This window comes from Athene noctua, chromosome 7 (genome assembly GCF_965140245.1).
Source record: "Athene noctua chromosome 7, bAthNoc1.hap1.1, whole genome shotgun sequence".
Lineage (NCBI taxonomy): Eukaryota > Metazoa > Chordata > Aves > Strigiformes > Strigidae > Athene > Athene noctua.
The window spans coordinates 41,634,316-41,648,715 of NC_134043.1; the positions used below are offsets into that span (position 1 = coordinate 41,634,316).

Genomic DNA, 14,400 nt, shown 5'->3' on the forward strand with positions numbered 1-14,400 from the left:
AGGTGCCGAGGCTTGTAATCAGGCTCTAGGCACAAATACAAAATAGAATGCTTCAGGTTTGTTATTTGGAGCACTAAGTGCCTGTCTTCTACCAGTCTTCTAGTTTTTTGAATTTCAAAACCTTGCCCATGTGAGTTTGGGGTACATAGATTATTGCAAAGGAACTTGCACAAAGTTCTTCAGATGTTTTGACCTATTACACTTTGGACTTGCAAAACATTACAGAAATTTTTCAACAAAATTGCTCTCAGATTTGAAACGGAGTACTGGGTAAAAATACAGGACACAATTTAAAAAATTTGCCATCCGGTGTTAAAAAAAATATGTATTTTTTTAACTATGGATGTACACAGTAAATTCAGTGCACGTTGTTTAACACAAGTCCAAAAAGCTCTGCCCTCTGTTTCAGCCTTCCACCCTTCAAGTCTCTGCTACAGTTAACCTATGAACAAATTGCCCTCTAGCTCCCCCAGCTGAATCATTACAGTGGAAAAGTGAACAGTTAATGGTTTTCCCCAAAAGTCTGACCTGTGTTTGTTCAACTTTGATTTCAGTAAGGTTTGCCTGCAGTAGTTCAGCTTTTTGATCTCACTTGCATTACTCATACCCTGCCTGTGATCTCCTTTGAAATAGCCATGCTATTCCAAGGAAGACAGGACCTTTCTGGACCTAGGTCTGTTACGGAGTTATGGAAACAGCTGTCACTTCCCTAAAATGTTTTGGGTAGAAGTGGTTTGAAGGACATAAGAGGGATGAGACCTATCAAATTATGAAAAGATAAAAGATTGCACTGGATGAGTGGAAAAAAATAAAGAATCTCATGAGGCCCTGACATCTAGGAGTAGGATATCAGAAGGGTTGTCATCTTTGCAGTAGACTTCATAGTTTTAAGCAGTTTTTGCAATAGGACCAGAGGCGTTCTGGGATAAGAAGGATTATGGCAGGCTTCTGGGCATGGAAAGCACTGGAGCAAGTTACATAAAACTGGTTTCTCAGATGACATTGCAAACATCTGTATTAGAGTCCTTGGGGCCAAAGCTAGAAGTGGCTTTATAAGTTGTGACCTTATTTATATGCAATTGTGCTGTTTCTATGGATGCATGCAGTGGGGATTATAACAGAAGTGTATCTTCCAGCTGTGTAATGTACACAGACTGGGCAATTACTTATCTCTCAGTGACTTCATGACAGCATGTGCTCCTTTTCCCTGAGGCAACCAAGCTGCCATGTACTCTTGAGCTTATGCAGTGCTGCTCTGTTGCTTATGCAGAATATAGCATTTTTTTCTTCTCATTTGATGAAGCTCTTACAATGTCATACCCTGAGCAGGGGCTCACTGTGGTGTCTGGGATGTCAAGTTCACCCCTCTCTTGCCTACAAAGGCCTGTGATTTTTAAGGCGGTTGAATACTTGCCAGTCAGAGAAAGAGAGGAGACATAAGACATAAGGTCAGCAGAGGGCCAAAGAGAACCTGAATCAAGAACGTGTGCTGGAGCCAAGGAAAAGGGGAGTACAATCCACCAAACGTGAAGGAACCGTGGTGCTTTTTCTTGTTATGAACCTCTGAAATAGTCACAGGAATGAAGCACTGGGATGAGCGAAACTTCCTCTTATGTCATCATTATCTGGTCTGTTTGACTTACTGATAGAAAGTCTCAGAGCCTCTTGAGATCTAAATTTATGACATTGATCTTCTCCAATTCTTCCATTTCCTGCAAATCTGCATACACTATAAAGCAAGTCCCAGGTAAGTCATTGTCATAAGAGGATGGAAAGCATTGCTAGAAGGGAGTTACCAGAAGTGCCTTTTGTGATTTAAGGGAGGATTAATTCTTACACATGGGAGTGCAATGGAGTTTTGTTTTCTGAGGAGATTTCAATCAGATTAACGTGCTCTGTAATTCATGCAAACCATGGAAATGTTTCCCTTAGAAAGTGAGGAGTACTACGTGACAACTCCAAAATTAAATTCCAAAACTAAATTCCAGACTTGTGTCTGAAAATGGTATATATTTAGTATGTGGAAGTTCATGTCACTGACATTAGCCAAGTAGGAGAATTCGGAAGCTTATTGTTTAAACCTCAGCAACTGACCCTGCAGAAAAATCAACTTCTTTTTAGTAGATTTTTAAAGTAATGCATTTTACTTCATTCTTGTCTTGTAGTAGGAGCTCGTATGTTTCTAATTATGATTCCTCAGATGACCTACAGGAATTATTAAATTACAGTAACATAAAATTTCTTGGCCCAAAGACAATTTAACGTGATGTTATTGTGTGTGCTGAGGTCGGTTCCTGTTTACATGCATTTTGCATACTATTTGCTTGATGTCTTTGGGAAAGGCATATAGGGGAGGAAGTGGTAAAGAAGAGATGGAGGAGAGTCAGATGCTGTGACTGTTGACCATGTGAAGGGTGTTATTTTTGAAAGAAGGTAGAGTACAGTTGTACTGTGAGCAGGATGTGTTGTTCCCTCTGCAGTATGGCGAGGGGTTCCAGACTGTACTCTGGTCTCTCCATCAGAGCAGGGAGAAGGCATGATGTTTGGAAAAAGAAGTGGAGAGATAGTACAGACATAGAAGAAATTGAGGCTTCAGCAGTTTCTTCAGACAAATATCATTTGCTAGGCCTGTCACGAACAGTAGGGAACAAGCTCTGAAATAAAGATGGTTGTTGGGTTTTATTCCTACAAATGCTTCTCCTGACCATGTGATAAAGAATTGTCTTGATTCCATTAATTTGGTGTTTTCTCTCAAAAAGGTCCATGACATTCTAGGTATAAAATAATTGAAGTTAGTGTTGGTTGTGAGAATGTTTGTAGCAAAGCCTGCAGTCATTCATCTTTCTCCTGGCTACTGAATAGACTAGGTGTATCCCTTTATTCCTTATGGAAATTAAGTTTCCATACTTAATCAATATTGTGCAGTTGTGTGTCCTGTAAAAGGAATTGAACAAGTCCACTAAATTAGGAGTGTATTTACTTAAACTCTCTAATGCATTAGACAGTACTAAATTTCAGCTCTGATGCAAGCACAGTTTGGAGGGGAGGGTTGATTTATGGTGGTTTTCCTGTCGGACAATGTCCCTGTCAGCGCTGGCACTCTGTGACCCAAATTGGCCCTCTCTTCTGTGAAACTAAACCCCTTAAACCTCAAAAGTTTCACCAGTAACCACGGTGAATCTGGGAAAGTCTTAAAAATTGTGCAGAAGAGCTTGTTCAAATGACATGATGTGTTTCCTTACTTTATAAGAAGTATTTTCATAAACTGTGTGATGATGATGCATATAAAATATTGGTTCAGTAATTTAGTTAATGCTTATTCATACAAACATCTTACAAATTAAAAGCTTGCTTTATATAACTTAGAATACTTTCAAATGTGTAGCTTCTCCTTATTATGGGTACCACTACTGCTTTCTAGAAGGAAAGAAATATTTACTATCTTGTCAATACTGTAGCCTTTGGGGGAGTTAGAATAAATTTCACAATGTTCTCTAAGTTTTTACAAATAACTCTCCTTAAGAACAAAACCGAAGAGCTAGTGCTGAATAAATGCAACAGTGCAAGGAGTATGCAGGCCATGCATGCGTAGTGATGTGACATCCCCAATAGAGACTGCAGTTATATGCCCTTTATTTGATAGCCATTTGCAGCAGAGGCCATTTTAAGGTCTGCTACCAATAGATATGTAGTTGGAGAGATGCTTGCTAGAGTTTAGGTAGCACTCATGGATATTGCTTGTGTTTCCTATGAACTTTTAGGCTGAAGAAGACAGCCTGAAGAAGAACTTGCAAAGACAGCCCTTCATCAGATTGACTGTAATGTCACTTTTTATCTTAATTTCAATAACGATGGCAAAGCCAGTCCTCACTGCCAACCTATCAGGGTCAGAACCAGCATGTCCCCTTTGGCTACATGCAATTGTACTTTTGTTGAAGCAGAAAGTGAAAAGTCTGCACGACCTGTGTAAGACAGAGACAGAGGTCAGATCCGCCAAACCTGAGTTACTGTGGTCTCCCTGTAGAGTTCTTGGGTGTTCCCGTCACCCACCATGTGGCCCTTCAGCTTGTCCCCCTGTCTTTGTGTCCTAGGCAACCCCAGTGGAGAGCGCTGTGGGAAGACTTGTTTGGAAGAGCGTGATAATCAGTGGCTGGGTGTCAGCTTATCGAGGCAGCCAAAAGAAAACGGATCTATTGTTGTATGTATTAACTGCTGAAGCTGCGTGTCTGTCTGTCAGATTGCCTTCACCTTTCTTACACTCATGTGTCAAATACCTTGTTTGTTTTTTATCCATAGGCTTGTGGACATAGATGGAAAAATATCTTTTATGTAAAAAACGAGCACAAGCTCCCATATGGTATTTGTTTTGCTGTCTCTTCTGATTTTCGAACTGAACTGAGCAGAAGAATATGCCCGTGCTATATAGGTAAGCAGAATGCTTGGGTCCTTTGTAGGAAAGGGTAAGGTGAATAATTGCGTGGTGCAGTTTGTGAAGAGCCTGTGTTGCTTTGAGCAGGCTTTCTGCAGCCAAAGATTTGAAGATAGAGTGCTGATGATATGAGCCCAACTCATGATGTAAATTTGTTAGCAAGATGTTTATCACTACAAAGAAAAGCCTCTCTCAACAGGGGAAAAAAAAAAAGTTTTAAAAGGGCATCAGAATACTTGCTTCTTGGACTGGATCACTGAAGGATGTGTGCTTCTCAAAAATGGACTAGTAGAGGACATCCTTCCTTCCTTTACTGTGTCATTTGCTTGCTCTGCTCAGGAGAGTGCCTTCGCACCAGAGCAGCAGTAATACCTGCAAATGATTGTAGCCGTCTTGTCCTTAGCCTTTAATACAAATCTGCTGCGGTTCCTCGACACAATGTGTGTCCCTGTTCCTCACTTGCCTCCTGCCAAGGCCATTGCTGTAGCGTGAGACCTTCAGTGGTCTTTCCTCAGAGGACTTCAGGAGCAGAATAAGAGTCAAGACCTGAAGCTATCAAACGACTCCATCCCTGCCTTCCCTTTCATACCTACCTCCCATCCAGGAGAACAAACTCATGACCCTGCCCCTTGCCAATGCAAAGAAGAGCTGACAATCTGGCCTTTCTGTGCAGGCCGATGGAGTAATGTCGTCAAATGTGCTGGTGCTGGCTTTGGAGACTCTTCTGAGCATTGTTGAAATCATGCTTTTGTCTTTGGTGACTTTTTAAGTGAACAAATCTATGGATAAGATGAAGGGAACCCTCATGGGAGGCAGCTAGCAAAGAAAAGCAGGAAAACATTGCTGGGAGAGTTGGATGTAAAGACAGCTGCTAAGGAGGATAAATAGCAATACTTCTAAGAAAGCCATAACAAAAGCCCTTCAAAGCCCTAGTGGAGTATCAGGGCAACTCCTATCAAGATATGTAAACCTGTTAATCAGTTTATGCCTCAGTTATACTGAGCGAATGAGTCAAGCTTACCTAGCTGTGCTGCTCAAACTATTTGTGTTATTTTATTCATAGAACAATTTAAAAAGGAAGGTATAGCCTTTAAAGTCACAGTATTTCAAAGACAGATCTGATCAAGTGATACATAGTGCTTTGAGTTTGTTACAATACTATATTGAAGCTAAAGGCTATACAGTGGAACTAGTGTTTTTAGTTTTATTAACAGAATTGAAAACCAGCGTTGGGTTGGTTTGGTTTTTTTAACTTGACCCAACTTCTGTTGAAAACCTGCTAACAAATCCTGAAACTACACGCTTCTTATCCTTTTTAATATTTCTTGCCCATTTCCAGATCATGTGCGAAAGTTTGGAGAAAATCATGGGTCATGCCAAGCTGGAATGTCTAGTTTTTACATTGAGGTGTGTGTTAAATATACCAAACTTCTATCTCTCTATATATATACTTCCTTATTTGTATGCATGTGTAACGGTGTATATGTAAATGCAAACATTAACAGTGTCTTTTATTGTGGGAGGGAAACCCCAGATTTTCTAATTTCTTTTTTAAATTAATCTTGGTAAGACTTGCATGATAATTCCCAACTAATACGTTTACTTTTTATTCCCAACACTACTTCTACACCTTAATAAATCCAAAGTTACTTTTCATCTGGAAAAAGAGCATGAATATAACAGAGTATGAAGCTTTATTATTCAAAGTAATCTGTTTGGTGTAACATTAACACTAGTAATGCTTACCTTCTTGCTTTACAGAGTAATAGTCCATATTATTTAATCTCTATTTCACCTGAAGGTTGTGATTTCTAAAAAAACTTCTGAGAAGAGAATATCCTGTTTGTTACTCTCAAATTGTTCACAGCTGAAAGTTTTTAATAACTGTTTTTTCAGAAAGCCTGAAAACTGTTGTGTGTACTGTGGTAATCCCCAGTACTGAGCCAGATGCTTATCTAGTAGCACTTCATTGAATTCCCAGGAGATCTAAAGAAAAGCATTTGACCTTTTTGCTTATTTTCATGAATATCACATATCATACTCGTATCATAATATGAATAACATGGCTTTGTTTTATTTTTCTTTTAGGACTTAATTATAATGGGAGCACCTGGATCATTTTATTGGACTGGTTCTGTTTTTGTATACAACACAACTGCAAATACAATCCATGCTTATACAGATTCAAATAACCAAGTGAAATTTGGCAGTTATCTAGGTACTTAAAAATATTTAATACTTTACAAAAATGTAAGCCAAAGAATTAGCTAAATAGGTGATTGAGTGCACAGAGTTTATCAGTGCTTGCTTTATTAATCCCAGAGGCGACAGTTCTAAAGATGTGCTCTGATTGTGTTTAAATATTATTTAATTATAAGACCTTCCTCTCTGTTCTTTTTTACATGGAAACTTCTCAACCATTGGATTTCTGTTTCTAGCATCTCTCCACTGAGTTTCTATCATTTCTTGATTTAGAAGGTAGAGATATGCTTCTGATTAACAGTGGTCTCCACTTCACTGTTAAGTCTGAAATGCTGCCAAGGGCTCTCATAGCAAAAGACACATTGATTTCACATATAACAGAAATATGTAAAGTTTGTTACAGCACAAGCTGCAAGGAAACAAGTCTAAATTGGATTGTCGATAAGGGGAAGTATGGTATGGCCTTAAGAGATGAACTTGTGTCCAATGATGATTGTTTTTTGGTTTTTTTTATTCCAACCATATCTTGGTCTGGATACATGGGAAGGCAAACCTTATCTACAAATGTCTGCACAGAAAGCCATGAAGCTCCTACTCATGTACTTTTATCCAAGTAATGAGCTGAATTTAGTGTTATAATTTGTAGGGGTTTATGCCAGGAACTATCGGCAGCTTTTATAGGAAGAAAACTACTTCTATAGTAAGAAAACTATACACTAAGAAAAGCTCGTCTGTCCTTCCTGAACCCCTGAGCAAGAATATTTTTGCCTGTAACCACTGGTTTTTGCATTTTCCCATTCATAAGTCTGGTTCACATGAATAAACATTTCCTGTTTCTGATTTCACTTGTTTGACAATAGGAAACAGGCATACGTTATGAAATAACTATTAAAAAATACAGGGTGGCCAACACATCAGAATTCAGTACTGAACCTTGCTTGGGCTCTGCAAGAAAGTCAAGGAAAAGAGATGCTGGATGGTAAAAGGTGATCAGATACCCAGATCACTATGGTTTACCAGTAACATTTCTAACCTTTTGTAGGATGAATGAAAAACTGCAGAGCGAATGCTTGCTCTGTCTTTCCAGTAGCAATCAACAGAAAAATTATTGCACCTGTCTGGGGCAAAAAGCTCATTCTGGATTTCTGCTCCTATAAGCACAAGAGCGAGAATTTCTGTATGAATGAGTCAAATCATTGATAGCCAAAAGCCAGATGCAAGCTTTCACCCATTTGCCTGTATAAGGACTGTGCTGGGGAGGGTGCAGGGAAGGCCTCCCTGCATGTATGGTTTCTCCTAGTTCCCTTGGCCATCCAGGACCTCATATCAGCTGTGGTTTGGTTCACAGATACTTCTCCAGTGACCTGATGCAACTGTAACAGCCAGCACACTGGCTTGGCAGAGCTAAGTTTAGAAGACACATAGCTCTTTTTACAGGAAAGTGAAGAAAGGGGCCATAAGCGCATCTGCGTGTCTCTACAGTAGCAACTGTGATAAACCTTAAAATTGCCATTGTTCCATGCTACTTAAACCTCCACTTTGTTCTCTCATAATAATACATAATGTAGTTGAAAGAATGTAAAGGTACCTTCCTTCCCTTCCTTGAGCTTCTGTTCTTTCCCATCTTTGGCCTTATAATAAGGCCAAAATCTATTTAGAGTTAATTCTGTTACCAAAGATTTTTATTTTTTTTTTAAGTCTGAGTGCTTCCTCCTTAAATAATGAACAAAAATATCTTTACTGAGTGGTGGAAGTATATTGTGACCAGAGTGTAATTCGAACACATGACTAGACATTACTTACACTATCTGTGGCAGGGACTGAGAAGTTGGCTTCTTTGTTTTACATTTTTCATTAAGTTGTCAAAGAGTATTACTTAACAAATTAGAGATTGCGGGAAGAGTGGGCAAAAGTATTGTAATATTTTCTATGACTTGGAAGAAACAAAGCTGTTTAAGTACCAGACAATTGAAAGAAAGAAGTTAGAAAGTAATATGTAACTTGGGAGTATTTCATTGACTACTTCAGGGTATCTTGGAGATTAAAACCTGACTTCTTTAAAAGGAATTAGATAAGTAAGTCAGTCTTTCAGATCACCTGGACCTAATGAATGAGTAACCTTATTAAAGTACCTTAAAGGAGTAAATGAGTAAACTACCTTAAAGGAATGACAAAGTAATAGGTTCTTTTGGGAATATGAGAATGGCAAATGAGATCTCAGAAGACTGAAAAACTGTAGTAATGGTGAAGAGGAGAGAATTCTGAGGTTGGAAATAAAATTTAATTTGACTATGTCTTTAAATTTAGAGGGTCAGTTATGTGGTGTGTCCCATCCAGTTGTCCCCCCAATATTTTAATACCACAATAAAAATGAGGACTATCTGATCACTGTACTTCTTTTTGGTGTGTTTGGCTTTTTGGGGTTTTTTTTGTTGTTTTTCTGAGAAACTTCATTAGAATTACCAATGTTTGTACTTCAGCAAAACAAAATTAACTAGAAAGTAAAGGTCAGAGGAGGTAAATGAAGGTTCATCGGCTTAAGCTTAATTTTTTGTTGAATAAGTAAAATCTAGGCATTGACCTTTAAATGATAAATCGCCTTGTTCGCCTCTTAGCTTAAAAAAAAAGCTGGTTTAATAAGAATTTGAATTCTAGACAGTTATCTTCACAGATGAGAAGCCTTAAATCTTTCATCTGATCCAGGATGTTTTTTTCCATTTTCTCTGCATGCCGTGAAAATCAACAGTCATTCAGTAAATGCAAGAGTAGCAGAATATGTTAACTGTCTTCCCTGTTTCAACTTAACCATAATGCATTCTGGAAAGAGTACGGATGACTTGTGTAGCTACAGATTAAGGCGTTAGCTTTCAGTTTGCAATTCTGTGGCTGGATGTCTACACCAAAATCTGGTCGTGTTTGTTAAGAGCTGTCTCCACGTTTAGTAGTGCTTTGTTACGTATATGCGTTTACAAAAGCTGATGCAGTGTTCTTTTCATTACATAATCAAGCCTTTGTTCTGGTTTGTTCCTGACATTTTCATACATGTGTATCTACAGTGCTCTCTGTGTGTGTATGTATATGTGCACATGTGCATAAGTAGCACTGCATTTCATTTTTCCACAGTCTAGTTACAGCAGTAGTGAAAAAGAAACAATTGAGTCAAGTGTTTCCATATTGCACTGTATGGACTTTTGATCATTTTTATTTGTATTACAATATGGACTCACTGAACAGTTACAGAGTATGCTTTAACAGGAGGCGTTTGCCATTTACTTTATTGGCTTTTAAAGTACGGCAGGTAATTGTGTTCCTGTGAAGAAATGAGTGTTTCTGATACTTGTTTCTGCTTGGTGGAACTACTGTTTGTATTGACCTTTTACTTATATATCAAAAGATTTTGTTTCCATTGCTAACTTACATGAGGTCTGAATGTCAGACTCTCAGTCATTTGTGGTGTTGACAGCTTTTATACATCATGATCCCTTTTTTTTTTTTTTCCTTGTGTAGTATTTCCAGTATTGAATAGTTCATTGCTAATTTACAGGATACTCTGTTGGAGCTGGACATTTTCTGACATCAGCCAGTACAGAAGTAATTGGAGGGGCTCCCCAACAGGAGCAGACTGGTAAAGTAAGAGATTGTCTATACTTACTGGTCTGAAGAATATACCCCCACATACCTACCCGTGATTTTCCAATTTAGATTAACGTATTTAAGACAAATAATCAGATAGATATGATTTCTCACGGGGAGAAAAGGCAAAGAAGGAATGAGGGAAGATAGTCTTAGATAATATTGCTGTGAACTATGGTGTTAAAAAAGGTACGGATAGGAAACAGTTGTTCCTTGTGATATTGTGTGTTGCTTTGCTGATTCTCTAGCACATGCTGTAGAGAAAGCACAGGGAAGTATTTCAGATTACAGTTTGCTGAACTCCACTTATTTTCTTGTCATTTTAGGCATACATTTTTAGCATTGAGAAGCAGCTAAATATTCTGTTTGAACTAAGGGGTAAAAAGGTAAATCTTTCATGTAACTTTTCTGCACCTTAGAGCTTGTCAAATGTCTTCCTCAAAATCGAAAAATAATGTGATTTCTTGTTTGCACACAGCTCGGTTCTTACTTTGGAGCTGCAGTTTGTGCTGTGGACCTGAATTCAGATGGCCTCTCAGACTTGCTAGTTGGTGCTCCAATGCAAAGTACCATCAGAGAAGAAGGGAGAGTTTATGTCTATATCAATTCAGGTTCTGTAAGTATTTTCTCTTAACTCATGGTAACACAGTTATTCTAGTATAACAAGCTAAGAGGAAGCGATGTCTTCTCTCATCACACAGTGTTTCAGGATATAGGAAAAACAACTCTAGAAGGAGAGGACAATCACAGTGGGAGCGTGTAGCAGAGCTGCCAAGGCTAGCTGTATGAAGTGTAACACACTTGTATTTACACTGGTGTTAGAACTGAGGACAGACTGGTTTTATTTCTTCAGGTTGTGACAGTCTGCCACTGCAGCCTCTTTACAAGCTCTCCTCCATTGCCATGCTTGCCACCGAGCTGGCCTGTGAAGAGCAACTTATTTAGCACTCGGAAACAAAGAATGAAAAATTTGCATGGTTAGTGGTACCAGTCAGGAAAGACACAGTCCTCAGTTTGACAGATAAAGTAACTGGACAGATCATGCATTACAGTTAGCTTCCTTTTATTCATTTTAAGCATCAGAAGTGAAAGTATAATCACTGTTTTTTGTGTGCTTCTGAATTTGTCTGGCTTTGTGAATTTTATCTTCGTGTTTTATTTCCCTTCCTTTCTCTCCACACTAATCATCCTCTTAATGCTTGCAATTAACATTTTTATGACACGTTTTCTTCAGAGAGAGCAGAGTCACTCCAGGATACATACAACTAACTGAGACACACACAATAGCTCTGAAGCAGCTACTGTTTAATACTTTTTCAGCAAATACAGTTTTCTCAGAGCAGTAGGCCCCTGTATTCTGATAGAAGCTTGCTATTGTTTACAGGTCTTTGCTGTGGGAACACATTACTGTTCTCTTTCTTAAAGAAAAACTTTCTTATTCTTTATTATTCTTACACTAAATACTGTTAAATAATGCTCAATTCAGTACCAAGGAGTTCAGTAGGATTATATATTGGCTTCCAAGGCAGTTTTAACATTTTTAGTAATATTCAGGTTACCTGGAAGATGCTCTGTTAATGTGCTGTTGACTCTGTTTTCCTTCAGGAGGCAAAGATGGTAGAACTGAACATAGAGCTCAGCGGGAGGGACTCATATGCAGCCAGGTTTGGAGAGTCCATAGCCAATCTAGGAGACATAGATAATGATGGTTTTGAAGGTAAGTATCTGAAAGAAACCCCTTGGCTTTGATTCTCTCAGAGTAGTGGACTGTCACAATAAACAGGATGATTATGGAAGTCTGAGAAGACTTTCAGTTGGTAACTTGACCTTTCTTTTCTAGGCCACTGATTTGAAATGCAGCTGCCTCACAGTCATTGATATGTAATACCAAGAAATTAGGTTCTGTTGCTTTAATAAATCATAAGGTGATAACATATTCTGTAACTTTGGGTGGTAGACCTCAAGTGGAATCCCTAATCCTGTTTTAGGCATCTCGAGACAACAGTTGGGGAACAATGTGGCAATTTTCCAACACTATAAAAATTACACATTGAGTCAAGATCTGCTTCTGCACACCAATGGAAGTGCTAAACACGTGGGGATATCGAAAACAACCTGCAAGTGGAGATTGCTACCACTTCCCAGTCAGGCCCTCAGGTGACACACAAATTGCCTAGCAGGGGCTCCCAGTGGACAGAGAACACAGGGAAGGACTTTGATGGCCATGCTGCAGTAGGGAATTCAAAATGTTAACGGGGATTTGAGGGAGCTTTTTTTTCTTATTGTCTATACAGGAGCAACTGTTTCAGGCATATAAAGTTGTATGCTTAAACAGAAACTGAAAATATTCTCCCTTCCTTCCCCACCATCCAGGCTGAAACACCCTCTCTAAGTATGAGATGTGCTGAAATTTCCATTGATATTGTTTAGGTGGAACCTCTCAGAGGTCAGACAGTCTCCAGGCTTGTGTCTAACTTCTGCAATATGCATGAAAGTAACAGACATTGAAAAGAGAATGCCATGTGAAGGTTACAGATAAAAGGTATTTTAGTTACAAAAAACAGATGGTAGGATGTAAGGTGTCTTACAACATCTAGAATGACTCTCATGGCCTTCTACTTCCCTTCTGTGTCCAGTCAGGCTGCCTAAAGTGTATTTGCTACAGAATGCTCCATGGTCAACTGCTCTCATCCTCTTTCCTTCCAAGACCATTCACTAGCTGTTTAGGTAGCCTGCAAAAACACAGCTGGCTGAGAAGCCTCCAGCTAGACTGAAGACAAGCAGAGGGGGCCTGGCCCAGTGGCTTCATTCATCTCGTCATGGTTTCAGACAGGAATGGCCAGTATTCCCGTCTGAAAAACTGGCATGCGCTTCCCCTCCAGCAGAATGGCCAGCATAAAAGGCTGTGTAGGGACAGGGTACAAATACGGCAGAAGTTTACTACTGTTCAAAAATTCGTAAACAGTTTCAGTTTTTCCATCATCAAAACTTGGACTGTATGCAGGGAGCTAATACCCTTTGTGCAAAAACTGTCAGCTTTTTCTGGGGTGTGTCGTTACCAAATCCACATCTTTTCTTCATGCTTCTGAATTACCCTTTTTATTTGCAGTTATGATCCAGGTTTCTTCTTCCACTCTTCCCTTTGCCTTGTGTTCTTGGTCCTTTTCCTTAAAGGAGTCTTTTTTTCTTTTTTTTTTTTTTTTCCTTTCTTTGGTACCTGTTCCTTGAACTTCCAGTTAATTTCATTTCTCCTGTTTTGCATTACCTTCACAATTTTATACACAAGTTTCGGGTTTTGCCCCAAAACATTTGCAAACTGCAGAGAAAAACTGTATCCAAATGTAGGGCTAGGGAACAGAGAAGTAAAATCAAATTAATAGCAGCATAGCAAAGTAGATGTATGACACAGAATATAATGTAAAATGAGCTTCCTAAAACTGTAGAGGGAGGCAAACAAGTGGATTAGCTTTGGGAGGGAGCAAAAACATTGAAAAGAAAAAGTGGAGACAATATTGAGAGTGGCAGCAGGAAAAGAAATTTTGCAAGAAAAACAGCTGGAAGCAAAATATAAGGAGAAATTGAGTGTTAGAAATCATTTGTCTGTAGTAAGTAATAAAAAAGCACAGCAGAGCAAACTTCTTCAGTGATCTAAACCATCAGTGTCAGCCCTATGAAGATGATGGTGTTGGTGTAGAACCTGACCTCCTCAAGAACAGATGTGTAACTTTAATTAATACAGCTTGGCTGTCCTGTTTTCATGTCACCAGTAGAGAGACATAATTTTAGCTACCAAAGTATGGATTCAATCAATAAGGATTCAGTCAGAACTGTTCAGTAAAATCAAATTGTCAGAGCTTTGCTTTTCTTCTGATTTTGGTTGGGTGTGGCATACAGTATTTCTGATTTGCAGATGGCTCAGTTTTGCTCACTTGTGAATTATTAGTAATAGTTCACAAATACTAATTTATATTAGTGACTTTCAAGATGATGTCATTCATCTCCTCCTCCATCCCTCCAATTTTTGGTTAACAACCTCTGGCTATTTGAACCATGGGGCTTTTTGGTAAGGGCTATTGAGGGTGGCTGGGTGGTTTATGTGTTGCCACACCCCTCTGGGATTAAATCATGTAGGCATA

At 38.9% G+C, this 14,400-nt stretch overlaps 1 protein-coding gene across 2 annotated transcripts in view; it reads left to right on the plus strand.

The window, feature by feature from the left end:
• Positions 1 to 14,400, plus strand: part of ITGA4 (integrin subunit alpha 4) — a 40,181-nt gene that overhangs the window by 3,362 nt on the left and 22,419 nt on the right. The window contains exons 3-10 of one of the 2 annotated variants that reach the window (XM_074911010.1): positions 4,092 to 4,198; positions 4,297 to 4,426; positions 5,769 to 5,836; positions 6,518 to 6,647; positions 10,176 to 10,261; positions 10,591 to 10,650; positions 10,743 to 10,880; positions 11,870 to 11,981. In XM_074911010.1, the coding sequence (XP_074767111.1) occupies positions 4,092 to 4,198; positions 4,297 to 4,426; positions 5,769 to 5,836; positions 6,518 to 6,647; positions 10,176 to 10,261; positions 10,591 to 10,650; positions 10,743 to 10,880; positions 11,870 to 11,981 (831 nt within the window). The remainder of the gene's footprint in view (positions 1 to 4,091; positions 4,199 to 4,296; positions 4,427 to 5,768; positions 5,837 to 6,517; positions 6,648 to 10,175; positions 10,262 to 10,590; positions 10,651 to 10,742; positions 10,881 to 11,869; positions 11,982 to 14,400) is intronic. The other variant, XM_074911011.1, reaches the window with a different exon arrangement.